Source organism: Aphidius gifuensis, linkage group LG4, assembly GCF_014905175.1.
Source record: "Aphidius gifuensis isolate YNYX2018 linkage group LG4, ASM1490517v1, whole genome shotgun sequence".
Taxonomy (NCBI): Eukaryota; Metazoa; Arthropoda; class Insecta; order Hymenoptera; family Braconidae; genus Aphidius; species Aphidius gifuensis.
The window spans coordinates 15,044,589-15,067,560 of NC_057791.1; the positions used below are offsets into that span (position 1 = coordinate 15,044,589).

At 23.2% G+C, this 22,972-nt stretch overlaps 6 protein-coding genes across 8 annotated transcripts; 3 read left to right on the top strand and 3 right to left on the bottom strand.

The window, feature by feature from the left end:
• Positions 1-3,337: 3,337 nt before the first annotated feature.
• On the bottom strand, positions 3,338-4,091 carry LOC122853937 (prothoracicotropic hormone-like; the record flags this gene model as incomplete). The annotated part of the gene is made up of 3 exons (XM_044154346.1): positions 3,338-3,536; positions 3,803-3,964; positions 4,044-4,091. Coding segments are annotated over 3 exons (375 nt in total), but the record flags the coding sequence as incomplete, so codon positions are not given.
• Positions 4,092-7,430: 3,339 nt separating this feature from the next.
• Positions 7,431-16,211, top strand: LOC122855180. The gene is made up of 4 exons (XM_044156354.1): positions 7,431-7,706; positions 9,126-9,201; positions 12,990-13,101; positions 14,959-16,211. Exons 1-4 carry the CDS (start codon positions 7,626-7,628, stop codon positions 15,152-15,154), a joined length of 465 nt encoding a protein of 154 aa, XP_044012289.1. The 5' UTR covers positions 7,431-7,625; the 3' UTR covers positions 15,155-16,211.
• Positions 14,783-17,416, bottom strand: LOC122855181. 3 transcript variants are annotated; one of them, XR_006374051.1, is made up of 7 exons: positions 17,073-17,288; positions 16,933-16,995; positions 16,795-16,857; positions 16,615-16,728; positions 16,072-16,391; positions 15,245-15,350; positions 14,783-15,158 (listed from the first exon to the last, which is right to left on the bottom strand). XR_006374051.1 is itself a non-coding variant. In XM_044156356.1 (5 exons), exons 2-5 carry the CDS (start codon positions 16,981-16,983, stop codon positions 16,239-16,241), a joined length of 381 nt encoding a protein of 126 aa, XP_044012291.1. In that variant the 5' UTR covers positions 16,984-16,995; positions 17,308-17,416; the 3' UTR covers positions 16,230-16,238. The 3 variants fall into 3 exon arrangements, 2 of the variants coding, with proteins under 2 accessions (XP_044012291.1, XP_044012290.1); XM_044156356.1 differs by lacking the exons at positions 14,783-15,158; positions 15,245-15,350; positions 17,073-17,288 and adding an exon at positions 17,308-17,416 and having other exon boundaries at positions 16,230-16,391; XM_044156355.1 differs by lacking the exons at positions 14,783-15,158; positions 15,245-15,350 and having other exon boundaries at positions 16,230-16,391; positions 17,069-17,239.
• On the top strand, positions 17,316-18,982 carry LOC122855179 (cyclin-dependent-like kinase 5). The gene is made up of 6 exons (XM_044156353.1): positions 17,316-17,400; positions 17,586-17,674; positions 17,749-17,942; positions 18,011-18,270; positions 18,350-18,561; positions 18,644-18,982. The coding sequence occupies exons 1-6, from the start codon at positions 17,364-17,366 to the stop codon at positions 18,749-18,751; spliced, it is 900 nt and encodes a 299-aa protein (XP_044012288.1). The 5' UTR covers positions 17,316-17,363; the 3' UTR covers positions 18,752-18,982.
• Positions 18,983-19,071: 89 nt separating this feature from the next.
• On the bottom strand, positions 19,072-21,306 carry LOC122855176 (T-cell immunomodulatory protein). Its single transcript, XM_044156350.1, has 2 exons — positions 19,446-21,306; positions 19,072-19,366 (listed from the first exon to the last, which is right to left on the bottom strand). The coding sequence occupies exons 1-2, from the start codon at positions 20,964-20,966 to the stop codon at positions 19,103-19,105; spliced, it is 1,785 nt and encodes a 594-aa protein (XP_044012285.1). The 5' UTR covers positions 20,967-21,306; the 3' UTR covers positions 19,072-19,102.
• Positions 21,307-21,346: 40 nt separating this feature from the next.
• On the top strand, positions 21,347-22,938 carry LOC122855178 (BRISC and BRCA1-A complex member 1-like). Its single transcript, XM_044156352.1, has 2 exons — positions 21,347-21,537; positions 21,621-22,938. Exon 2 carries the CDS (start codon positions 21,834-21,836, stop codon positions 22,785-22,787), a length of 954 nt encoding a protein of 317 aa, XP_044012287.1. The 5' UTR covers positions 21,347-21,537; positions 21,621-21,833; the 3' UTR covers positions 22,788-22,938.
• Positions 22,939-22,972: the final 34 nt, after the last annotated feature.

Below are 22,972 nucleotides of genomic sequence, written 5' to 3' on the forward strand. Positions count from 1 at the left end.
TCGCGACGAGAGAAAATTCGTCTCTCGTCTCGAAATTTATCGTCTCTCGTCACCTCTCTCTCGTCTCGTCTCGAGTTCTCTCGTCTATCGCGGCATCACTAAACAATTTTTATCCGTTAAATTTTAACATTTGAGCTAAACGTTGAATTAACATTCAAAAAAAAAAATTTAGTATTTAAAAGTATTAAGTTTGACACGTTTTAATATATAAATAATGATTTTTAATTAATAATTTTATAATATTATAAATAATAAATGTAAAATTATTCCAGAAATTTTATAACACTAAATTAAATTGAAAATTCACATATGACTGAAAGTTTATGTTTTTCAATGAATTTAGTAATGAAATAATCTCAACAAAATTCAACAGTATATAAAATTCAATCGTGTGAAAGTGTCTATACTCACAATGCATCGTTGCATCGTATTTTAATACAAATGCTTATTCGTGCACACATTGTAATTTTATAATTGATTTAAATCTCAATATTTTTGTAATTTTATTTGGTAAAGTAAGTCATCCTCATGATATTCAAGCAAATTAAAAAACTAATAATATATTTTTTTAACAAAATAGTTGTATAGACACTCAAATAAAACAAGTGGTGAATGAAATGAGATAATAAAAAGTCCTATAAACATATTAGCACGTGTGTAAAAAATATTTATCCTGAAGGAAAAGGGTGATCCAGTCAAAATATTTATCCCAAGTAATTTACAAATTGACTTGTTATTTATTTCAAATAAATAACAATAATAATGGTATAATTTTTTAGGGATCAATTGTTATCACATTGAGATAAATTGAGTCAACTTTTTTTTTTTTTTTTTTGATCTTATCTATGTATATAGTGCAAACATTTTTTATCTATGTACACAATGCAGTACATTAATTTTAATGTGCTTTGAAATAATGTGTATGACGTTTTTATTAAATCAAACATACTTCAATTTCATTGATACAACTTTTTTTTAATAATAAAAATAATTCTTGATACTTTTTTTTTTTTGTGATATACGAATTATCTAGACCTTGGTAACAGCTATTTTTTTTTATGAAATAAAATTATTGCAAAATTATTTTAATATAGATAAGCTGTCGAAGGGATAATAAAAGTCATTGCGACTTATAAATAAAAAGATGAAAAAATATAAGGTGAAAGCTCGTATGAGCTTGTAAAGAGAGAAAAAAAAAAAACTCAATGACTAAAAAATCAATATTATAAGAATAATATATAATATTTTAATAATGATGTTATTATTATCAAAATTTCAATTTTTATAATTCGAAAATTGAATAAATCTTTTACATATATATATTCAAATGAAGCTTTAATTATTTTTTTTTTTTTGAGAGATGAATATAAGCCGGGTATTGAAATTATTTTTGAATAAATTTAAAGCTCATATTAATTATAATAAATTATTTAATAATTAAAGAAAATGAATTTTTTACGAAGATGAGATTGGTGCGAAGAGTTTTCACCGTTGTACATTCGTTTCTGTACTGCACTTTTCATGAATCCCACTCATTTTCTCCATAATGATTCTCCGAATTTCTCCACAAGGAACAATGAAAATTTCTCCGATATTTTTCCGTCTTTTTTCTTTAATTTTTTTCTATGTTTTACAGATTTTTAGGGTACAGAAAAAAAGTTGATAAAAGGCAAAGTTTATTCGCATTTTTAAGATACGCGGATCTTTTTTGTGGGTAAAATTTACATTATAACTTTCAGCGTCCGTTAATTGCACAAAAAAAAAATATAAAAATTTATAATTATATTATTTCTTTTCTCATTTGATTAATTGCCAGTTTGACGTATCTTGACCATACGGTTTTCCTTATGCGTTGTAATAATTGAGTATTCTTTTGGAATGTACTCAAAAAAGGAAAATGATATTGATTAATTGTCAACATTTTCATGATGCTTCAACTCTTGTGCTATTAGTGAATTTTCTCGATGAAGCTTTTTTAAACTATCAGAAGGCTGCCATAAAGTATACTTCTATAAACCTGATGGCAACCTTCTGGTTGAATAAAAAAGCTCTATAGTGAGAACATCCGCTAAATACGAGTGCAGCAATTTCAAAAATAAATTTACATTAAACTTAAAGAATAAGTAACTAATTTGTCAACCATTGTCTCGCGTGACCGAATACTTTTGAAATAGCAACATTAAATCCACGTGAAATTTTCTTGTGGTATTTCCTTGATACCAGTACTGCATCTCAATAACTCCGCATACACAAATAGCCACACTTGAAATTCATCTCCAGTGGTTATTCTCATTTCCCAAAATTTCCATGACCAGTTTTCTTTTGGTACTTTTTCCTCGGTACATTCAAGTTTTCTTTTGTCAGTATAAAATATATGCCGACCATCAAAAAATTTATTCACAATAATTTTTTAATAATTTAGATTAATTATTGTTTCTAATCAATAATAGATGATTTTTATTTTTTTTTTATATACTCATATTTATTTATAAAATAAATTATAAAAAGATAGAACCTTTTCTAGTCATGAATTTTCTGATAATAAAAAGAGGACAATTTTTAAAGCTCCTCTTTACCAACTCAGCCCAAATAATATTTTTTGTTTTTCTTTTTAACATACGAAATACATTCGCAAAATGAAAAGATAACAATATCAAACACTAAAAATACATTATCTTTTTTTATCAACAAAAATATTCAACAAAACAAAAATAAATATAAAAAGTCTATTCAATAATTAAAACCTGGCATAATAAAATATATAAACAAAAAAATTTAATTTATAATTATATCAATTTTTTAAGTAAAACATAAAGTATTAAAAAAAAAAAAAACCACAATACAAAGTCATAACCATAACTGAGACGTGATTAAAAATTAATTTATCGTTTTAATTTTGTACTCCACTTTGAAGCAACAATTACCATAAAAAAAAAAAAAAATAAATAAATAAAAAAAAAACTATTTAGTATAAAAATATTAAAAGCACATCATAGAAACAGAATAATTTTTCTCTATTTTAAATAATTAAAAAATTGTCACGTATTATTTAAATAAAATAATTAAAATTTTAAGGATAAATTATTTTTATTTTAAAATAAATTTACTCAATGATTATTCTATTATTATTTTATCAATATAAGTTATACATTTATAGAAATTATTGATTGAGAAATAAAATATATATATGTATAAAATAAAATTACTGTAAAATATAGTTATTAAATTAAATTATAATATGTTACAAAACATTGAGTATATATATTTATAATTTTTAATTTTTAATACACAAGTTTTGATATAATATTGGCATTTTGTTGAGTGATAATATTGAAGAACAATATTCATAGGTTGAGATTGTTGTTTAACGATTAGTTCATTCTCCCTTCTGATGCTGAGACACAAGCTACTGTTGTTATTATTGGTTTTAAATGCCATTTAACCCGAAATGGTTCTGGCAACATTGGCTGTTCAATAAACTGCTCTTCACTTGTATCATTACTATCATTTATATCACGATGTCTAAGAACGTATACCTATAAATAATTAAAAAATAAATTTAAAATGTAATTGATTAAAAAAATTATTTCAAAAAGTATAAATAATTCAATAACATAGAAACATTATTAAGACTCAAAAATTATTTACTGAGTTTTATAAATTAAATAAAATTCATGAATTAAATTATTGATTCTTTTTTTTGTATTAGAATATAAAATATACAACAAGTGTTAAATTTGAATAAATGTATAAAGCTTTTTTGTAATTAAAAAAAGTTATTAAAATTTATTGAATTAATTACCTTGTAATGAATAAGTTTACACTGATTAAATTTGTTGTGGCATGGCTTGCTAGCACAAGTAGCAGTGCTTAAATACCGTGGATAACTATGAGCTCCTAAATCCAAAATTTCATAGTGACTTTCACATGGACAAGACCACTGTAAACGATAATAATTTGGTTGCTGTAAAATTCATTAATTACATTTATTCATTTTTTTTTTTTTTATTTATAACAAATATTGTAATTTAAAAAATAAATACTTGTTGAAATTGATCGAAGCTTTCAGTTTCTCCACGTTTTTTTGGATAATATATTTCACAGTTATCATTTGTACAGTCATTTTTAATATTTCGAGGGTTGAATATATTTGACCAATAGGCAAGATCCAACTCCCTTCCATCAATTGTTGTTATAAAACTCACTAAACTACAGCACACCTAAATAATATTACTTTTTTTTTAGTATTAAATATAATAAATATAAAAATACAAAAAATAAAAAAAACACTTGTCTTCATCATCCAAATCCATGATGAAGAATGTATGCTTGATAAAATAATTATATCACACATAAATCACATATAAAAATCAGATGAAATTCCTTACGTATACAACTGTGGTCTTCATTTTTCTTGCTGCGTTCTTGTGGATATAACTTGTACGTATGTTATACTGTATATGAGCCACAAGTTACTAAATTCACGAGCTTTTATAGGATATTTTTTTCTTTTGGGGGATAAAAAATATTAAAAATCTTTTATAATACCTGTTTATATGATACATAGCTCATTGAACAAAGAAATCCATTAGCTGTTATATGATAAGCACAAAAATGACTCAATTACTATTGTTCATGGTGGTTCTATTCATATATAATTCAACGATGTCTAAAAATGTATGTGTTATAAATAAAATTACACTATTATCATCACCCAAGATCAATTGTTATTAGCTCTTTTTATATATATAAATAGTTTCAATAAAAAGTTTTTTAAAAATATAAAATTTTTATGGCTAATTATTATTGTTATTTAATACATCGTCATAATAAGATTCTGTTTTTTTTTTTTTTTTTTTAAATGAAGTGTACATTATATACTCAATGTCAATGTCTCGACAGTATTTTTATTATCATTAATAAATTTGATAATTAGAAAACACTGAAGAATTTAAACGTGCTGGCTAATTTTTCGTCTCGTTAAATTTGTATTCTAAATATTTAAATATTGTCTTGTTTTTTTATTTTATTTTAACAATTATTAAAGTGCAGTTAATTATTAAATAAAATACATGAAATTTCCAAAAAATTTACTGTAAAAAATTGAACCATCATACTGGAGATGAAACGGCGTAAGTAACATTTTTAGAAATTTTTTCGAAAAAATAAAAAAGTGTTTATCGAAGAATTTAATTTGAAAAATCATACATAACGAAAATTAAAATTTTCAATACTCCGGTGGGTTATGTGCAATTATTAGTTAGTGTAATTTTTTTTTTTTCAAATAAAATGTCATATTGTTTAGTCACAACACTGCGAAATTTTATCATAAACATATGTTCATCTGTGTGAGTGAGACGAACTAAGCAGGGCTGCCAACACTGCGCGTCGAATCTCTACAAAACATGATTTTGTTGGGTTCCAATGTAAATCGGGAAAAAACAGCCACATCAAATTTTTCTATTAGGATTCTAATAACTCCGTGAGTTTTAAAGATATCGTTTTCAAAATAGCGGCGATTTAAAGATCAAAATAAAAGAAAACTTTTAATCAGTCGGTGCAAATCGATCACGCTTTCAGATAAAAAGTTATTTAATATTTAAAAAAAAAAAAGGTTTTTAACATTTTTGGCACTGGCAACTTTAATAATTATTTGAGAAAAAATCGAAAATATACAAATTAAAGAGATTGAAAATACGCTTTTTTTGGTTCTAACACGAAGTCTCTCTGACAATTACTTAAGAAATGAGAGCATTTTTTAATTTTCGGTAGACAAATTCAATACGTAGGTGACGCGAAGCGTCCCACCTACGTAAAAATGGTTATTGTAACTATTAATATGCAAAAAATTATTTTCATTTAATATTTTATTAATCGAAAAAAAAAAAGGCAATTAATGTCATTATTGAATGAGTTATTCAACAAGGGGTTGATGATAAATTTTTCAAAATAAAAAGTATAGGGCATTTAAAAAAATCTTTCAAGCATCATTCTTATAATTTCACGGTCAATTATTTTCCGCACTAGATATCAACCCCTGTATATATTTTCTTGTGACTTTTACAATGTCACATGTTTAAAGTATCAAATCAATACTTCATCCAATGTTGTGTCTGATATGCAATAACGACTTGACATTATTATTTTCTATAAAATATATTTTTAAATAATAACATACACAAAACGTTATGTGTTACATGTTTTCTAGAAAATGACTGTCATATATATGTTGTCAAAAAAAAAAAAAGGGTGAATATTTTTAAGCATGATCTACCCCTGTGGTGGTTAGCTTACTTTGAAATTTGACTCTGGGGGTTAAAAGACAGTGTACAACAACGACCTAACATTGTGCAAAAATTTTTAAATTACTGTCATCATTAATATTCCTTCTGTTTTATTCATAAAATTTATAAATAACCAACATGTCTACCATGTTGAAAAAAAGTAAAAATTTCATAATTAAAAAAAATAAATTTTATCTTTGTTTAATCTTAATCAGTGGGACATTGAAAATTAAAAAAGGTTTTTATAATGAAAAAAGCTAAAATTCGCAGGCTAAGATAGATGAAAAAAAAAAAAAAATTTACAGCCCATTGCCTCACTTATTTTCTTGATATAACAATTTACATTGTTGGTACACAGAAGAAGGCATATTAAAAGCTCAGAAAGAAAAAAAAAACGACATCCCTTGTAAGGGTCTGTAAATTTTGATTTTATTTTTTTCTTTCTCCCTAGTCATTCATCTTTAAAATTATATATTTTATAATAGATGACATAGTTTTTTTTTTTTTTAATATATTAATAACAAACTACAAAAGAAAAAAAAAATAAAATAAAATAACACTATATAAAAAAATAAATTTTTTATTAATATTATTAAAAATAATGTTTAAAAAATAAATTTATGAATTTACTTTAACAAAAATCATAAAGTATAAATCACAATTAACAAAAATTAGTTGAATATTTTTTTTCTAGATAGTAAACACCGTTGAGATTAATAAATTAAAATAAACTAAAAAAAAAAAAAAAAATGATAATTATAATTGAGTTTATAACAAACAAAAAAGATGAAAAATATTTTTATTAATTTATTAAAAATAAAATTAGTAAATGTATAAAAAAAAGCCATAAAATATATAAATCTTAATTATAAAAAATTATTTTTTCAACTTGCAAATGTACAGTTGATATTAAGCTTGAAAAAAAAATATAAAAAAAATTATTAAAATGATTCTAAAATAATAATCACAATTAAAAAATAAAAAAAAATATTAAAAATTGATACAGATGGTGTTATAGGTAAATAAGCCGATATCGTGTTGACACGTATATGTAAAAAAAGGGCTTTTGAGATTGCGTGTATGCATCCGCGCAAGCGTTTATTTCCCTCTCCTTAAAATATCGCGGAAAGCTCTCTATATATTGCATGGGATCACGCACACCAGTCATTGCGCTCTGCACGCGTTTTACCTGTCTGACCAGTCAACCTCAGATTTCAATTTAAAACTTGAAAAAAAATAAATACATTATAAATAGTTAAAATAAAAAATAAAATTACTAATTAATTTACAAATTTAAAAAATCATTTTTAAACAATTTTTTGTTTAATAAAATTTTGAAATATGTCGATTGCTCGTGTCATTTGTTTGACAGCACTTTTTGTGCTTTTAATTACTGTTTATGTCAATGCAGTTCCAGTACAGGTAAATATTTTTAAAAAATTTTTAATTAATTATTTTTTAATTTAAAAAAATAAACCAGCAATTTTAAATAATATTTTTTTAATTAATTAACTTTAATTATATTTATTTTTATTAATTAATATTAAAAGTTTAGACTTGATTTTATATAAAGTTATCATTGTGGTGAATTATTTTATTTTTATATTTTTTTCTTTGATAAAAGTTATTGTAGTAATAAAAAAACAAAATAAGCTTCAGAATAAATGTATAAAAGTTTTTCATTGCAATTCAACTTGTTGCATATTCCGCCCATTTGTACATTCAATTATTATTTTTATATTATTTTTCAAGTTTGTGATTGTTTTATAAAGAAAATAAAAATATTTATTTTTCTTCTTTGAGTTTATCTATTATTTAAAGCAAAAAAAAAAAAAAAACGTTTGTAAAATTTAATCTGTAAAATAAATATTTATATATTATCGTAAAGTTTTTTTTTTAATTTAAAAAATTTTTTATATTTTTAAAATTGTTTAACACATGTATACCTTGCAAGTTTGATATTTTCCGTGTAATATCTCACAAAGTTACTCAACCAAGAAAATATAACTTTTCCCATGAATACTAATATAAGTTTGGGAAAATGAAGCTTGATGTATATATAAAAATTTATATCACCAAATAATTTTTTTTTTTACCACAATACATGTCATAAAATAAATTCAAGGAGTCAAATTAGTTAACCAAATTTATAAAATAATTAAACAATATTTTTTTACCATTAAAAATTGCGGATATAATTTTCTTGTCAAAGCAACATTGTTAACTTGGCACTAATGATTACGTGTATAGATATTGAAAACATGAATAATTTTATCATTTCCCATTATGTCCTTTTCAATCATAATTAATGAATTTTAAAAATTATTATCAACTTTTTATGACCTTAATCTACAGAAAAAAAAAAAATTAAAAAGAAAAAAAAAAGTTGAGTAATGATTATATTTAAGAATAATCCCAGGGGTAATTATTAATAATGAACTTTGTGTCATTAAAATAATGAAATTTCATAAATAACTAAACAATATGTTCATTAAAAAAAAAGGGATAAAAAATTCAAAGTTATCATTTAAATCATAAATAAAATAAATGAAAAAAAATTTTTTAAACAATAATAAAATTCTAATAGGCTAATAATGATAATTACAATCGAGAAATAAATAGATTGTAAAAAAACTAAAATTTGTCATTTTGAATTCCATGAATTTTTTTTACACTAGAAAAATTCACAAGCTTTTTGTTTTTAATTTTTTTTTAGCCTTTTTTTCTTTAAGCTACTATGCTAAAAATTTATATCATGTATCAACTAACTTTATTTGTTTTTGTGTGTTTTATATTGTAACAAAAAAGTCATGAAAATTTTTTTTTTTTTTATTTCAACAGATTCGTGGTGAAAATGACGTTGTCTATGCTGATCCTGCAGTAGTCGAAGCTCTGGCTCGATCCTACGCAGCACTTGGTAAGTTAATATAAAAATAAAATTTTGTATAAAAATTTTTAATGAAGGGATTTAATAAAGCTGGTGGTGGTTTGTTTATTTATTTTTTTTTATTTTATAAATGAATTTTACCTGTCATATGTGTATGTCTATTAATTGTACGGTTTAGTAATTTTATAACGTATTTGTTTTAGTGATGTTAACATTGATTTAAATAACGACAATAAATTCGATGACAATGTAATCAATCAAATTTTTTTATCGATCAATATTAAAACAATGTAATATACAATTTTCAACTTTCCACATTTACATTGTTTCAAAGTATCAAATTTTCATGGAAATAGATTTTTATATTTTTTTAAAAATTCTTGTTTCTATTGTGTTTTATTTCATCAATTGGTAAATATTTTTTTTATTTGTTTTTATTTTTAAAGCTTCTCAATATTTCAAATTTAAATCCAACTTTTAATGAATAACATTTTTTAGAATGTCAGTTCAAAAGCTTTTTTCAAAATTTTTTTTTTTCATTCATTGAATAATTTGAGAGTTAAAAATTATGAGGTTTTTGAACGTCTGACTGTTCGTCTATTTTACTACTTACAAAAGTGCAATGTCCGTAAGACATTTATACTTGCACTTGAGTCATTTCCGAATGATTTTTTTGCAGTGTTACTGACCTGGTGTTGACTACCACCACTTAAACTCATGTAATAACATCACAAATAAAAAAAATAAAAACATGCAACACAGTATCGAGCAAGTGGAAGGTGGAAAAAAGCTTTTAGCATTTTTTTTTTTATGAAATGTGTTATTGTTTTTCTCGTTTTATTTTTTATAGCTTTATATCAATTTATCAGATTCTAAAACAGTCGTTTGCTTAATATACAAAGTCCATGACTCTTGTCAACTAAATGTTTGATACGTACTCAATCGATTTCTCTATAACACGTTTATGTTGCCAACATGAAATATGACAAAACTAATAACACAAAATGTCTATATGTGATATACAATACTCTAATTTGTATATCAATAATTATTGCCATTATTATTATCATCATTATCATAATCATCAATTAATGATCCCATAAAATCACAAATTAATATGTTATTTCATCAAAATATCAAACATTTTTTATTCATCCAACAAATCAAGCATAAAATATTTCAAATATATATAAATTCTTTTAATAATTTGATTATTTAATCGGATAAATGTTATTAATAATAATAAAAGTCAATAAATCAATATTAATGGATTGAAAAAAAAAAAGGGTGTAAACGTAAAAAATAAAAATTTCTCATCCCTGATTTTATCAAAAGTTTATATATTATTTATTTAATTATGTAATTGAATAAATGATATTAAAAATAAATAGCAATCAAAGTCAACAAATGAATATTGATGGATTAAAAAAAAAAAATAAAATTGGGGCTATAAATTAATAAAAAATATGGAAAATAGAATTTTTTCAATTTTATTTATATATTAAGCGTTTTCACATAAGCATTGATATTCTCATTTTCATATCAATATTAAAATTATTTCTATTATTAACATTAGTATTACATGCTCTTTAATTATTTATTACATAAAAATAGTCAAGCTAATATGTTATAAGTTATAAGAGCCGGGAAGTTCGTCTGTTATTTCAGTTTGCCGTAAGAACCATGGCAACATGGTGAAATGTAGTTTTAAAAAAAGACGGTCTGAACCTCGTACATGGAAAAAATAGCCTCAAAAAATGGCCTTATTTTTTTAGGCCTCTTAAAAATAGCCTTATATTTTTGGCCTTTTTAAATGGCCTTATGTTTTTGGCCTCTTAAAAATGGCCTTTAAAAATGGCCTCTTAAAAATGGCCTTATTTTTTTGGCTTTTTAAAAATGGCTCCATGTTTTTGGTCTAAGAAATTATTTATTTAAATACATTTATTTTAGTTTAAAAAACTAAGCATTTCTAAGAGGCCAAAAAAAAATAAGGCTATTTTTTGAGGCCATTTTTAAAAGGCCCAAAATATGAGGCCATTTTTCGAGGCCATTTTTAAGAGGTCAAAAACATAAGGCCATTTAAAAAGGCCAAAAATATGAGGCCATTTTTAAGTGGTCAAAAAAAATAAGGCCATTTTTACCATGTACGAGGTTCAGATCGTTTTTTTTTTAAACTATATTTCACCATTACATGTAGCCATGGTGCTTACGGCAAACTGAAATAACAGACGAACTTCCCGGCTCTGGTTATAACACAAAATATTTTCATTTGTTCAATATAAAAATAAAAATACTAATAAAATCATTTGAAAGGATCAGTTTATTCGTCAATTTTGATCAATTTATTCAGGATAAAAGCTGACATCCCAAAGGACTGACCCTTACAGCTCTAATAATATTATCTCAACGTGTCCCTATATCATCTGAGATCAAATAATACTACACACAATATAAAAATATAAAAATACATAAACATTATGAATACGTCAACTTGATTAAACCTTTTTCATATAAACACACACATAAATGCTTCTTCAGTGTTTTGTCATTTTTTTTTTTTATATTTTTTTATCGTTTATTTATTTTTTTTATTATAAAAGGTAGGTACTATTCTTATATTTCTTATTTGTCTTTATCTTGCCTTTTTCTCGTATAATAATTTTAGCTTACAATTTTATTCATATTTATATTTTTTTTTATAACTGAATATTTCTCTTTCAGAATGGGCTGATAACCATGAAAAATTGATAAATGATAATAATGAACCAATTGAATATGTTCGTGATATTCAAGCACGTAATTTGGATCAAATTGGTGGTGGTAATTTACTACGAAATATTCAGAATAATATTCATCGACCTCAAAAACATCAAACTTATCGACCAATGTTTTATTAATAATATTATTTGATTTCTTTATATGATTATGAATGAATATTTTTGTCCAATATCATCAATAATATGTAGCATGTTTTATAATTAATAAATAACAAAAAATGATTATGATTATTGCATAAATAAAAAATTAATAACTATGAGAATACTTTACTTGTGATTTATTTTTTTTTGTTTTAAAAAAAACAGAAGAATTGAAGGAGAGAAAAAAAATAATTTTAGCTTTAAAATATCATTTATTTTTGTGTGACAGGTTAGAATGTATGATAATTTTTTTGTTACGAGAATATTTTTTTTTTGGAGGATGGTAATGAACTGGTGACCTCGCACTAGTGACCATGTTAATTTTTTTTATTCTGATGGTTGATGACTTATGAAAATTTTAACACAAAAAAAAAAAAGTTTTTTTGGTCTATTTTTTTTTTATCCATTAACTATTTTTATACATTTCCTGTTTTTTCATAAATATATTAATGTCAACACTTATAATCGACTCACACACGACATATTGCAATTTTTTATTTATTTTATTTTGTTAAAAAAAAAAGTGTGAAGGATGTAGTTACTTATATTTTTTGTCATGTTTAATTTGCACTTAAAATATCATAATGTTATCAACAACATGATGTTTATTCAAATTGATTTTACAGTAGATTAAAAAAAAAATCCATTTTAACGTTTAAAAATTGAGGGCACTTAAATAATTTATGATAATAATTGTGTTAATGACAACTGAGCTTTTATCTATGTTTTTTAGATTAATATGGAATCACAAATTTTTTATTGGAAATTAATTATTATCTACAGCTGAATTTAATTCACAATGAAATTTAAATTTATATTAAAAATCAATATATAATTTTTTTCAATTGATAAATAAATAATTTTGTAATTAATATATTTTTTTTTTCATTCGTCGGACAGCTGAAGCACGTGATATCAATTTTCAAGACGGACCATTTGCAAGACAATCACGTCGTGGTTTGGATTCTTTGTCAGGTGCAACATTTGGACAAAATAAAAGATTCGATTCAAGGTAATAATTGTTTAATGATTTTTTATACATAAAATATTCAAATAATTAATGAAAAAAAAAAGAAAAAAAAGGTCGTGTTTTAAATTTATTCATTGATATGCATGAACATGTACCAGGACGATTGATAAATATTCTGAAAGTGCACTTTTGTAGCGAAACAAATGCTAAAATAGTGTTTCATAATTAGCAAGGAAATATATTATATATAATTAATGTTGTATAGTCACAGTCTGAATATTATTCTGATAGAATTTGATGGTGATATAGCTGAGAATATAAATCATTAACCTTCTAACAAAAAAAGAAATGAAAAAAAAATATATTAAAACGTTTTATGAATTGTTTCACGTTATTATGTTGCAAAACTTGTTAATGAAAATTTTTTTATCAGTTTACATAGTGTAATAAACGCATTGTAAATTTTTCAATGTGTAATTGACTGCAAGTAGATTTAATCAGACTCTATTTATATATTGTTCATTGATAATAACCAAAACTAAACGAAGGGTTAAGTGTTAATCTGGATCAAAATTAAAAAGCTTTTTTATTATTAAATAAAATAATAAATATTACGTGTGGGTGGTACTTAAATATTCCATGACAATAAATCAAAAAGCATAAAAACAAATTACCTTTTTTTGTCAGTAGAAAAAAAACTCAGGTGGAACAAAAAAATAAATAAAATAAATAATGTTGGTGATTACGCTGATAAAAATATTAAATGTAAACAATGAAAGCAATTTACTAATACTTTAATATAATAAAAATAATAACTAAGATGTCTCAAAATTTTTTAGACAATTTACCAATAAATTACATTTTTTATAAATTTTTTTTATCTTTGATTTTTAAATATTTTTTCCATTTCATTTGTCTATTATTTAAATCACAACGATTTACGTTTTAAAGCTGCTTTTTTTTTTTTTTTTCATTCTTATCTTGAATTTTTTATTCGTTATTTTTCCCCTTTGTTCAATTTACAAATAATAACTTGAAAAAAAAAAAAAAATAAAAAAAAAAACGATATTTATTTGAAAATTTGTCAAGAAAAAAAATAAATTTATTTAATTTGCTATGAAAAAAATAAAAAAAGCAGCAAGTATTCTGCGAATTGTGTATAAAAAATTAAAATTTATATTGTAAGAAATAAAACAATGCTTTTTAGAACGTAAATTTATTCAATACGCATTAGGGTTGAAATTATAAGGGGTAAAAAAAAAAAAATATATATAAATACGTTTTTAAATCAAATTATATAAACTTTATCATCAAACAGATCTACAGTATGGCCTTTGATTTCGTTCCATATACACATGAGTAATGTTGATGAAAAATATATGTATAAATTTAAACTAATAATTTATTTGTTGAGAAAGAATCACGTATTGACGGGCGAAATGTTATGATAACAATTGATATGATGTATTTTCGATAATGAAAAGAAATTTTCTATATTATGATTATATAAAAGAGGGAAAATAACGCTGGTGTACATATCCGAATATATATCAAAATACAAAACGTATGTGTCATTTTGATACGATTGAAAACAAGCGCTATTGTCAAGTAGAAATCTGATATTGATGTGCGGGCCATTTTTTTTTATTATTATTTACAAATATTATTATATTTTTTTCATCAAATAAAATTATAGAAGACACGGTTATTATCATTATTTTATGTTGATGATATTGATTTAAAAAGCAACTGGTATTTCGAAAAAGAAATTGTTAAAAAATATTTATAAAATTTGTAAATTTAAAAATGATTAAATTGTTTTTTAATTTTCAAAATTAATTGTTAATGATTATAATAATTTGTTGTATTATATTGTTTTTGTTTATTTTAATTTTTTAGAAATTCGAAATGGCTTGGAAATGTGAATCATGTTGAGTTACTTGATGGAACTGCGAAGCGAAATATGGATGAAATTGATCGTTCAGGATTTGACAATTATATGAAGAGAAATTTTGATGAAATTGATCGTGCTGGGTGGGACAGTTTTGTCAAGAGAAGCATGGGAAATTCTTATCCTCAAACAAGGCAACACTAATAACCTGGTAAATCATATAATCCAGTGACTCACTGATTAATTCTCAAAATAGATTATTTAAAAAAAAAAAAAAAACAACATTAAACTCACCGATTTAGATATAAATTTTGATGATTTTTAAAAATATTTTATTGCGTTCTGATGATAAATCAATGCCATAATTTTTCTTCTATTTAGTTTATTTTTTTTTCTCCATCTGACGGGGAAAAAATATATATATATATTTGTGTATAAATAACATAGTACTTAATAATTATTTTTAATTTGTTTAAATATATATTTAAAAATTTTAAATAAATATTTGTATAGATATTTAATGTTATATTTAAAAAAAAAATGTCTATTTGATTCAAGTTATAAAATTTTAAAAGAAGATTTTTTTTTGTTAAATTTATTTTTAAATTATAAATTAAAATTATTTAATTAATTAGTAAATTTATAATAAAAAAAATAAAATGGTAAATATGTATTTGTAATCTACCAATGACCAAATTTAAATTTAACTTTTTTGTAAATTTTTATTTTAATTAGAACTGTAATTAAAAAATATTAACAGTTCATTAAAAATTTATAATTAATTTTGTTTAATAAATGAGTTAAATATTCAAAATCAATTTCAAAAAAATTTCCATTTTACATAATTAGTTTAAATATTATTTGTAAATAATTATTTAAATTTATAAATTTATTTATCATTTTTAATTGATTAAAAATTAAATTGAATATCAAATTTTTTTATCTGTTTGATCATTGGTAGAACGTGTTTCAATTCTGATCTCGTTACCCTATAAATAATCTCTCTGTCAATTGATTAAATGTCTTTAAAAAAAACTAGATTTAATATACGAAAAAAGTAAGAATATTAAAAAATACTCAAAGAAGATATTATATGTAAAAAAAAAAATACAATTGTGTACCTGCACGTTACTTGAAATTCCGTCGAATATGCAGTCGATTCTTATTTTTATCTAATTGTCCTTTTGAAATATGTAACATGTTGTCAAAAAAAAATAAAAAATAAACAATACGCCAAATAAAAATTTCAGTGAAGAATAAATGTTGTAATTGACTATTTAATTTTCTTTTATCCAGTTATTGTTGTTTCGAAATCACAAGCCATTGCTAAACTATCAAGAGGTTTTTTCTTTGATTTTGTTATGAATTTTTTAACAACGTAATTAATATCATCTGGAGTTTCAAGTTGTACATTTTCCATGTTTTCATCCATTCGTACAAACTGTAATAATTTTTAATATTATAATCACCATAAAATAATTCAATTAAATACATGAAAGTTACCTAAGCTACATTGAAAATTGGAATAATGATATTACGTAAATTTTATTTATAAATAAAATAGCTTATAATCAGATTAATAATAATTATAAAAAATAAATAAATAACTACAAAATTATAATAAATACCCTAGTTATATTTTTATTATAAATTTAAATATTTACCTCAATTATTCGTTCTTCCAATTGGATAAATCTACTTTTTAATTCCAGCATAATTGAATTTAATTTTGTCAAATCATAAGTGATACCAAGTTCATTATCAATGTCTCCTTCAATCTAAAACAGAACAAAATAACAATTGTAAAATGACACAATTATAAATAAATTATATAAATTTTTTACCTCTTTCATAGCCTCAGCAATTTTTGAAGTTGTGTAATCAAGACTAGCACGTGATTCCTTTACCTAAAAATAATACAAAAATCATAATAAATTTTACCCAACGATTAATTCATAATTTATTTTTCAAAAATAACCTACGATTAAATTGAATTCTGTTATTTCAGCGACAAGCTGATAATGCATACTCATGACTTTGAAAAACTAAAAAATTAAAATTACAAATAAATAAGTAATTAGATAAAAATATTTTATTCAAATTAAAAAAAATTTTTACATACTCGTCGACCATAATAAATGGCCATTAAAAAATTAGTCAATAGAAATACAACACTATTAAAAAATCGAAATAAAATATACATTTTTCTTTTAGAAAAATTTTGTTAAAAAATTAAAAATTAATTATCATTTCCCGATAGTAAAAAAAATATGATGTGTGTATTTTATTGACCAATCAAAAAAAGTGTCTCATTTCTTAGAAAAAAAAAATTAATGTCAGCTAGTTCGATTGTTCACCGTTCAGATTCAGCGCTAACCACTGTGTTGATATTTCATTTCGCCCACTTAAAAATATGCAAAAATATGAAAAACTTGAGAAAATAGGAGAAGGTATGTTAAACAATATAAATTTTAATAAATCTAAAATTATTTAACAAAATAATACACATAAATTTACATGTTAAAAATTAAATTACTATCATTAAAATTGATGTTAAATTGATGTGTCAAAAACTTGTGTCATTTGTATTTTTTGTTTTGTTTATTTACTATTTGTTTATTTAATTTTTGTTTAGGTACATATGGCACTGTTTTTAAAGCAAAAAATCGTGAAACACATGAAATTGTTGCTCTAAAAAGAGTACGTTTAGATGATGATGATGAAGTGAGTTATTAATAATTTTTCTGACATTAAATTACCATAATAATTGATTTTTTTTTTATTGTGTCTATTTACAGGGTGTTCCATCGTCAGCTCTACGAGAAATTTGTTTACTCAAAGAGCTTAAACATAAAAATATAGTTCGTCTTTATGATGTACTACACAGTGATAAAAAATTAACACTAGTATTTGAACACTGTGATCAAGATCTTAAAAAGTATTTTGATAGTTTAAATGGTGAAATTGATTTAGATGTTGTTAAATCATTTTTGTAAGTATTTATATAATTAATAATTGATTAAAATTACTTGGTATATTTATTTTTTTTTTTGTATTTAGATATCAATTGTTACGTGGTCTAGCATTTTGTCACAGTCGTAATGTACTTCATCGTGATCTTAAGCCTCAAAATTTGTTAATTAATAAAAATGGAGAATTAAAATTAGCTGATTTTGGTCTTGCAAGAGCATTTGGTATACCAGTCAAGTGTTATTCAGCAGAAGTTGTTACACTCTGGTATCGTCCACCTGATGTTTTATTTGGAGCAAAGTTATACACCACCTCAATTGACATGTGGAGTGCTGGCTGTATTTTTGCTGGTAAAATTAAAATTAATATACTTGAATAAATCTCTAGTAAAGCTTGATAAATAATTTAAATGTTATTTTGTATTTTTAGAACTTGCAAATGCAGGAAGACCATTATTTCCAGGCTCAGATGTTGATGATCAGTTAAAAAGAATATTTAGAATGTTGGGTACACCAACTGAAGAAACATGGAGAGATTTAACAACTCTTCCTGATTACAGAGCATTTCCTCAATATCATCCAACACAAGGACTTTCACAAGTAACACCTAAACTTCCCACAAAGGGCAAAGATTTACTCCAAGTAATTAATCTTAAAAATTAATTTTATTTAATACATTTTAATATATACATTATTAATATTTAATATTTTTTTTTTTATTCAGAGATTATTAGTGTGTAATCCAGCATTGAGATTATCAGCTGAAGAAGCAATGGCACATCCCTACTTCAATGACCTGAATCCTACTATTAAAAATGATCGATGCCAGTAAAATTAAACACATTTTAAATCAGTCTAACTGATGGTGACCAAAAAGAAAAAACAAAAATTTAAATTAATTTAAAATAAAACAAAAATAATAATACGAAAAAACATTTCAAGAAAAATTATTTATTATACCTTGTTCATAAAATTGTAAAACATTAACGAATCTTGTTTTATATATAAATGAAATTGTCCAAATTAAATAAAAGTAAAACTGTCAATTTTACCACATGATTAAATACAAAAAAGAAAAAGAAAAATAATACAAAGAAGAAAAAAAAACAAAATAGTTATTCATAAAAACATGTTGGAACAATTTATTAGGTGTATTATAATTAAAAGTGATTAATATTTATATCTACATAGCATCAAAATGAAATCTGTGTGCTTCTTGAAGTCTTTCAAATTTATCCTCACGTCTTTCTTTCCACCAAAGATAAAGTATAATAAAAGAAATAAGAACACATGTACCAGCTAATGCTGCAGCACTCATGTATATTAATTTACTTGGTGTAACAAATAATTGTGCTTTCCATCCAGGTGGATAATCAATTGGTTTTGGTATAACAACCATTTGTGAATTTGGTATAATTTGACGCCATTCACGTGAATATCCAGCGACCTAAAAAAAAAAACCAAATAATAATTATAAATAAAATAGTAATCATATTATCATGAATAAAATTAATTATTTAACATACCCCAATGAGTAGTTTATCAACAAAATTTGGTGTTCTACCAAGTCCAAATGTTGTATAAGGTAAATTAAGTGAAAAATGTGCACTTTGTGGTAATTGAGCAGCAATAGCTTTTCTATGATTACCCTCTTGTGTTGTTGTATCATATGATATTGATGGTCCAGGTAAATTTGTACCATATGTTCTTTTTTTTTTACCCAAACTACCATATGATAATGGATAATCTGGATTTGTTAAACTAGTTAATACCATAACTTTAATAAAACTAGCATCATAATCAAGATCATTTTTAAATGCTCCAACTTGATATTTATTATGAATTTTATCATGTTGTACAAGTATAACATCTAATATACCATTTTGATAAAAATCATAAAATACAGCCATTATTGTATCATTTTTAAATGTATTAAATGTATTCCAATCTTCAATAACAAATGTTCTTTTAATATATTTACAATTTTTAATACATGGACTATTTATCAATAAAAATGAACGTATTATTTGTGTTTTAGATGATTTAAGAGTTGCTAAAAGATCTGGATAACCATCCATATTAAAATCACCACCACGTAATGTTATTGCATCATTATATAATTTATCATTATCAGAATTACTTGGTACAAAACCCCATGTATCATTATGATCATCAATAAAATTAATATTCATATTATGCCAGCCATTATTATAAATAGCAATTGTACTATTTTTACAATCATTATCAAAACATATTGGTAAAATTAAATCAAGTTCACCTCTTAGCTCAACATCAAGATTTAATGATTGTCCAATATGTCCATTAATTGAATCAATAATATCATATGGCCATTTTATTTTTTTAAAATAATTAAAACCTTTATTTGATCCATTCCATATTTCAACATGTTCATTTGTTGTTATCATAATATCTGGATAAAAATCACCATTTAAATCTAAAAATGCATTTGAATGTGGTGATCTTATTGATGTTGAAATTGTTGTATTCATTTGTATTGGTTCTGGTGAATTTTGTCCATTATTAAATATCCAAAATGTACGATGATTATCAGCATCAGTACCAAATAAATCAATAATCATATCTTGATTATAATCAATAGTCAATGGTTGACCAATCATTTTAATTAATGGTTTTGATGTACCAGAACAATTTAATGTACCATCATCATTCCATAGTACATAAACATTTGTCAATATATTATCATTATCTAGTGTCGTCACAAGTATATCCATAAATACATTTCCATCATAATCACCAGGTACAATACTTGTTATACGATTTTCAAATTTACATGTTAAATTTGTTGAACGTAGTAATGGTTCATGTTCATTTGATAGTAATATTTCTAATGTTTTACCATCTTTACGTATAACAAATACATCAGTTAATTCATCTGAATCATAATCACCAAATGCTGCTGGCATTCCATCTAAAACATTATCAAATACTGCACTTGTTATGTCACAGCTACTATTTATTGTTGATATTACACTAAGAAATAGTAAAATTATTATTTTCATTTCCATTATCACCACATAATATATACCAACACTGATTTAAATTTTAATTATTAATAAATAATTTTATTGTTATTTTAATAATTAAGTGTTGGGTAAAAATTTATTTATGGCAGTTTGGTATTTTTATCAAGATTTCGATAGAAAAAAACACAAATACTTTTCGATGATGACACTGATTATCTTATCGCACTAGTTTTTACAAGAAATGATTTTTTCTACAAAGAAATTATTTATCAATTTTATTGTGTGAGCATATCACGTCGTATATTTTTTTTTTTTATTTTTCTCTCTGACAAATAATACATGTGTACCAATACCAATTCATTCATTCGATGATTCACACACGCACACATGGCTGACATTTTGACAAGTTAGTTTGAAGATTCCCCATAAGATGACGTCTATAAAAAGAGAGAGATAGAAAATTCAATATGGCGATTATAATTATTGATAAATATAACAATAAATAATATTAACAATAACAACAATAAATATCCACGTTTGGAATTAGTATCATTGGCTAATTGTCTAGCAACATTTTGATGATATTTTTAAAATAATTTCTATCGAAATTGAGGTATGAAATTTGTTTATAAAACTATTTTAATTTTATTATATTTATAATTTATTTTTAACAGTATGTTTATATTATTATTTTAGGTTTGTTGGATAAATTTATGAAGTTTTAATTGTAAAATTTATAACAGTTATCTTGTTTTGAAAACAAAAACTTTTGATAATTCAGTGTCATCAATAAAATATTCATTTTGGTCTTCAAATTTATATTATATTTTATTGTTGTAAATTAAATTGATAATTACAATATATAATATTGTAATTATTAAATAAATATTTGCAGTAATAATATAAAAAATGAGTGATAGTCAAGATCAAAACGAAGAAGTTCACAGTATGTCAGAAAAATTTGAAAATATTTCAACAAGTGATTCTAACCTAAATAACTTGAATCGTACATTTAAACATGAATCATCATTATCACCAAGATCATCAACATGTAAAATGAATACATCAATAAATTCACCAGCATCAAGATGTCAAAAATATGATTATTCAAAGGATGAAAGGAATTTATTAAATAATCCAATAAAAAATTTACGTGAAAAAATTATATTTATTATTGATACAGTTGAAGAAAGTAATTCAACAAAATTTGAACTTTCATCTGAAACAAAACATTATTCAGCATTATCAATGATTAAACATAGTATTGAAATGTTTTATAATGCTAAAATTGTATTAAATAATAATCATGAATTTGCAATAATGACATTAACAAAAAATTCATGTAATTGGTTATTAGATTTTACAAATGATAAAAAAACATTTTTAAATTGTTTAGAAAACATTGAACAAATTAATCAAGATGATTCAAAAAATTCAACATTTGATATAACTGATTGTTTTCGTAATATAATAACTCATGTAGATTTTGAAAATTTAATTAAACCACCAACACAAGTAATAAGAGCAATTATGATTTATTCAAGATCACAATGTGATGTAGGTATGGAAAGTGATTTAAAATCATTCGGACAATTACTACGTCAACCATTATTTTATCTTGATATTTTATATGTACATGAAACACCAACTGATGATAATAATTGTGAAGTTATTTACAAATCTCTTGTTAATCTGGATATTAAATCAAATTTTTATATATTTGAAGTTGGAAGAAATGCAACATTTTTACATAATCATATGGCTAAACTTTTAGCTCATCCAATGCAACGACCAAAACAACAAGACACATGTTATCAGGTATTCGATGGAATTATCAACGATGATCAAACAGAAAGTGTATAATTTTTTTTTCGTAAATTATAGATAATATAAAAAAAAAAAGAGTTACTTCAATTTAATTATTTTTTTTAATGTTTTATTACTTTTCTTTTTTTGTTTAAAAAATAAATTAAAAGTTATTATAACTATTTATTTTATGTAAAAAAAAAAAATATACATTGTCATGTGTATGAGAAATAATTGTTGGT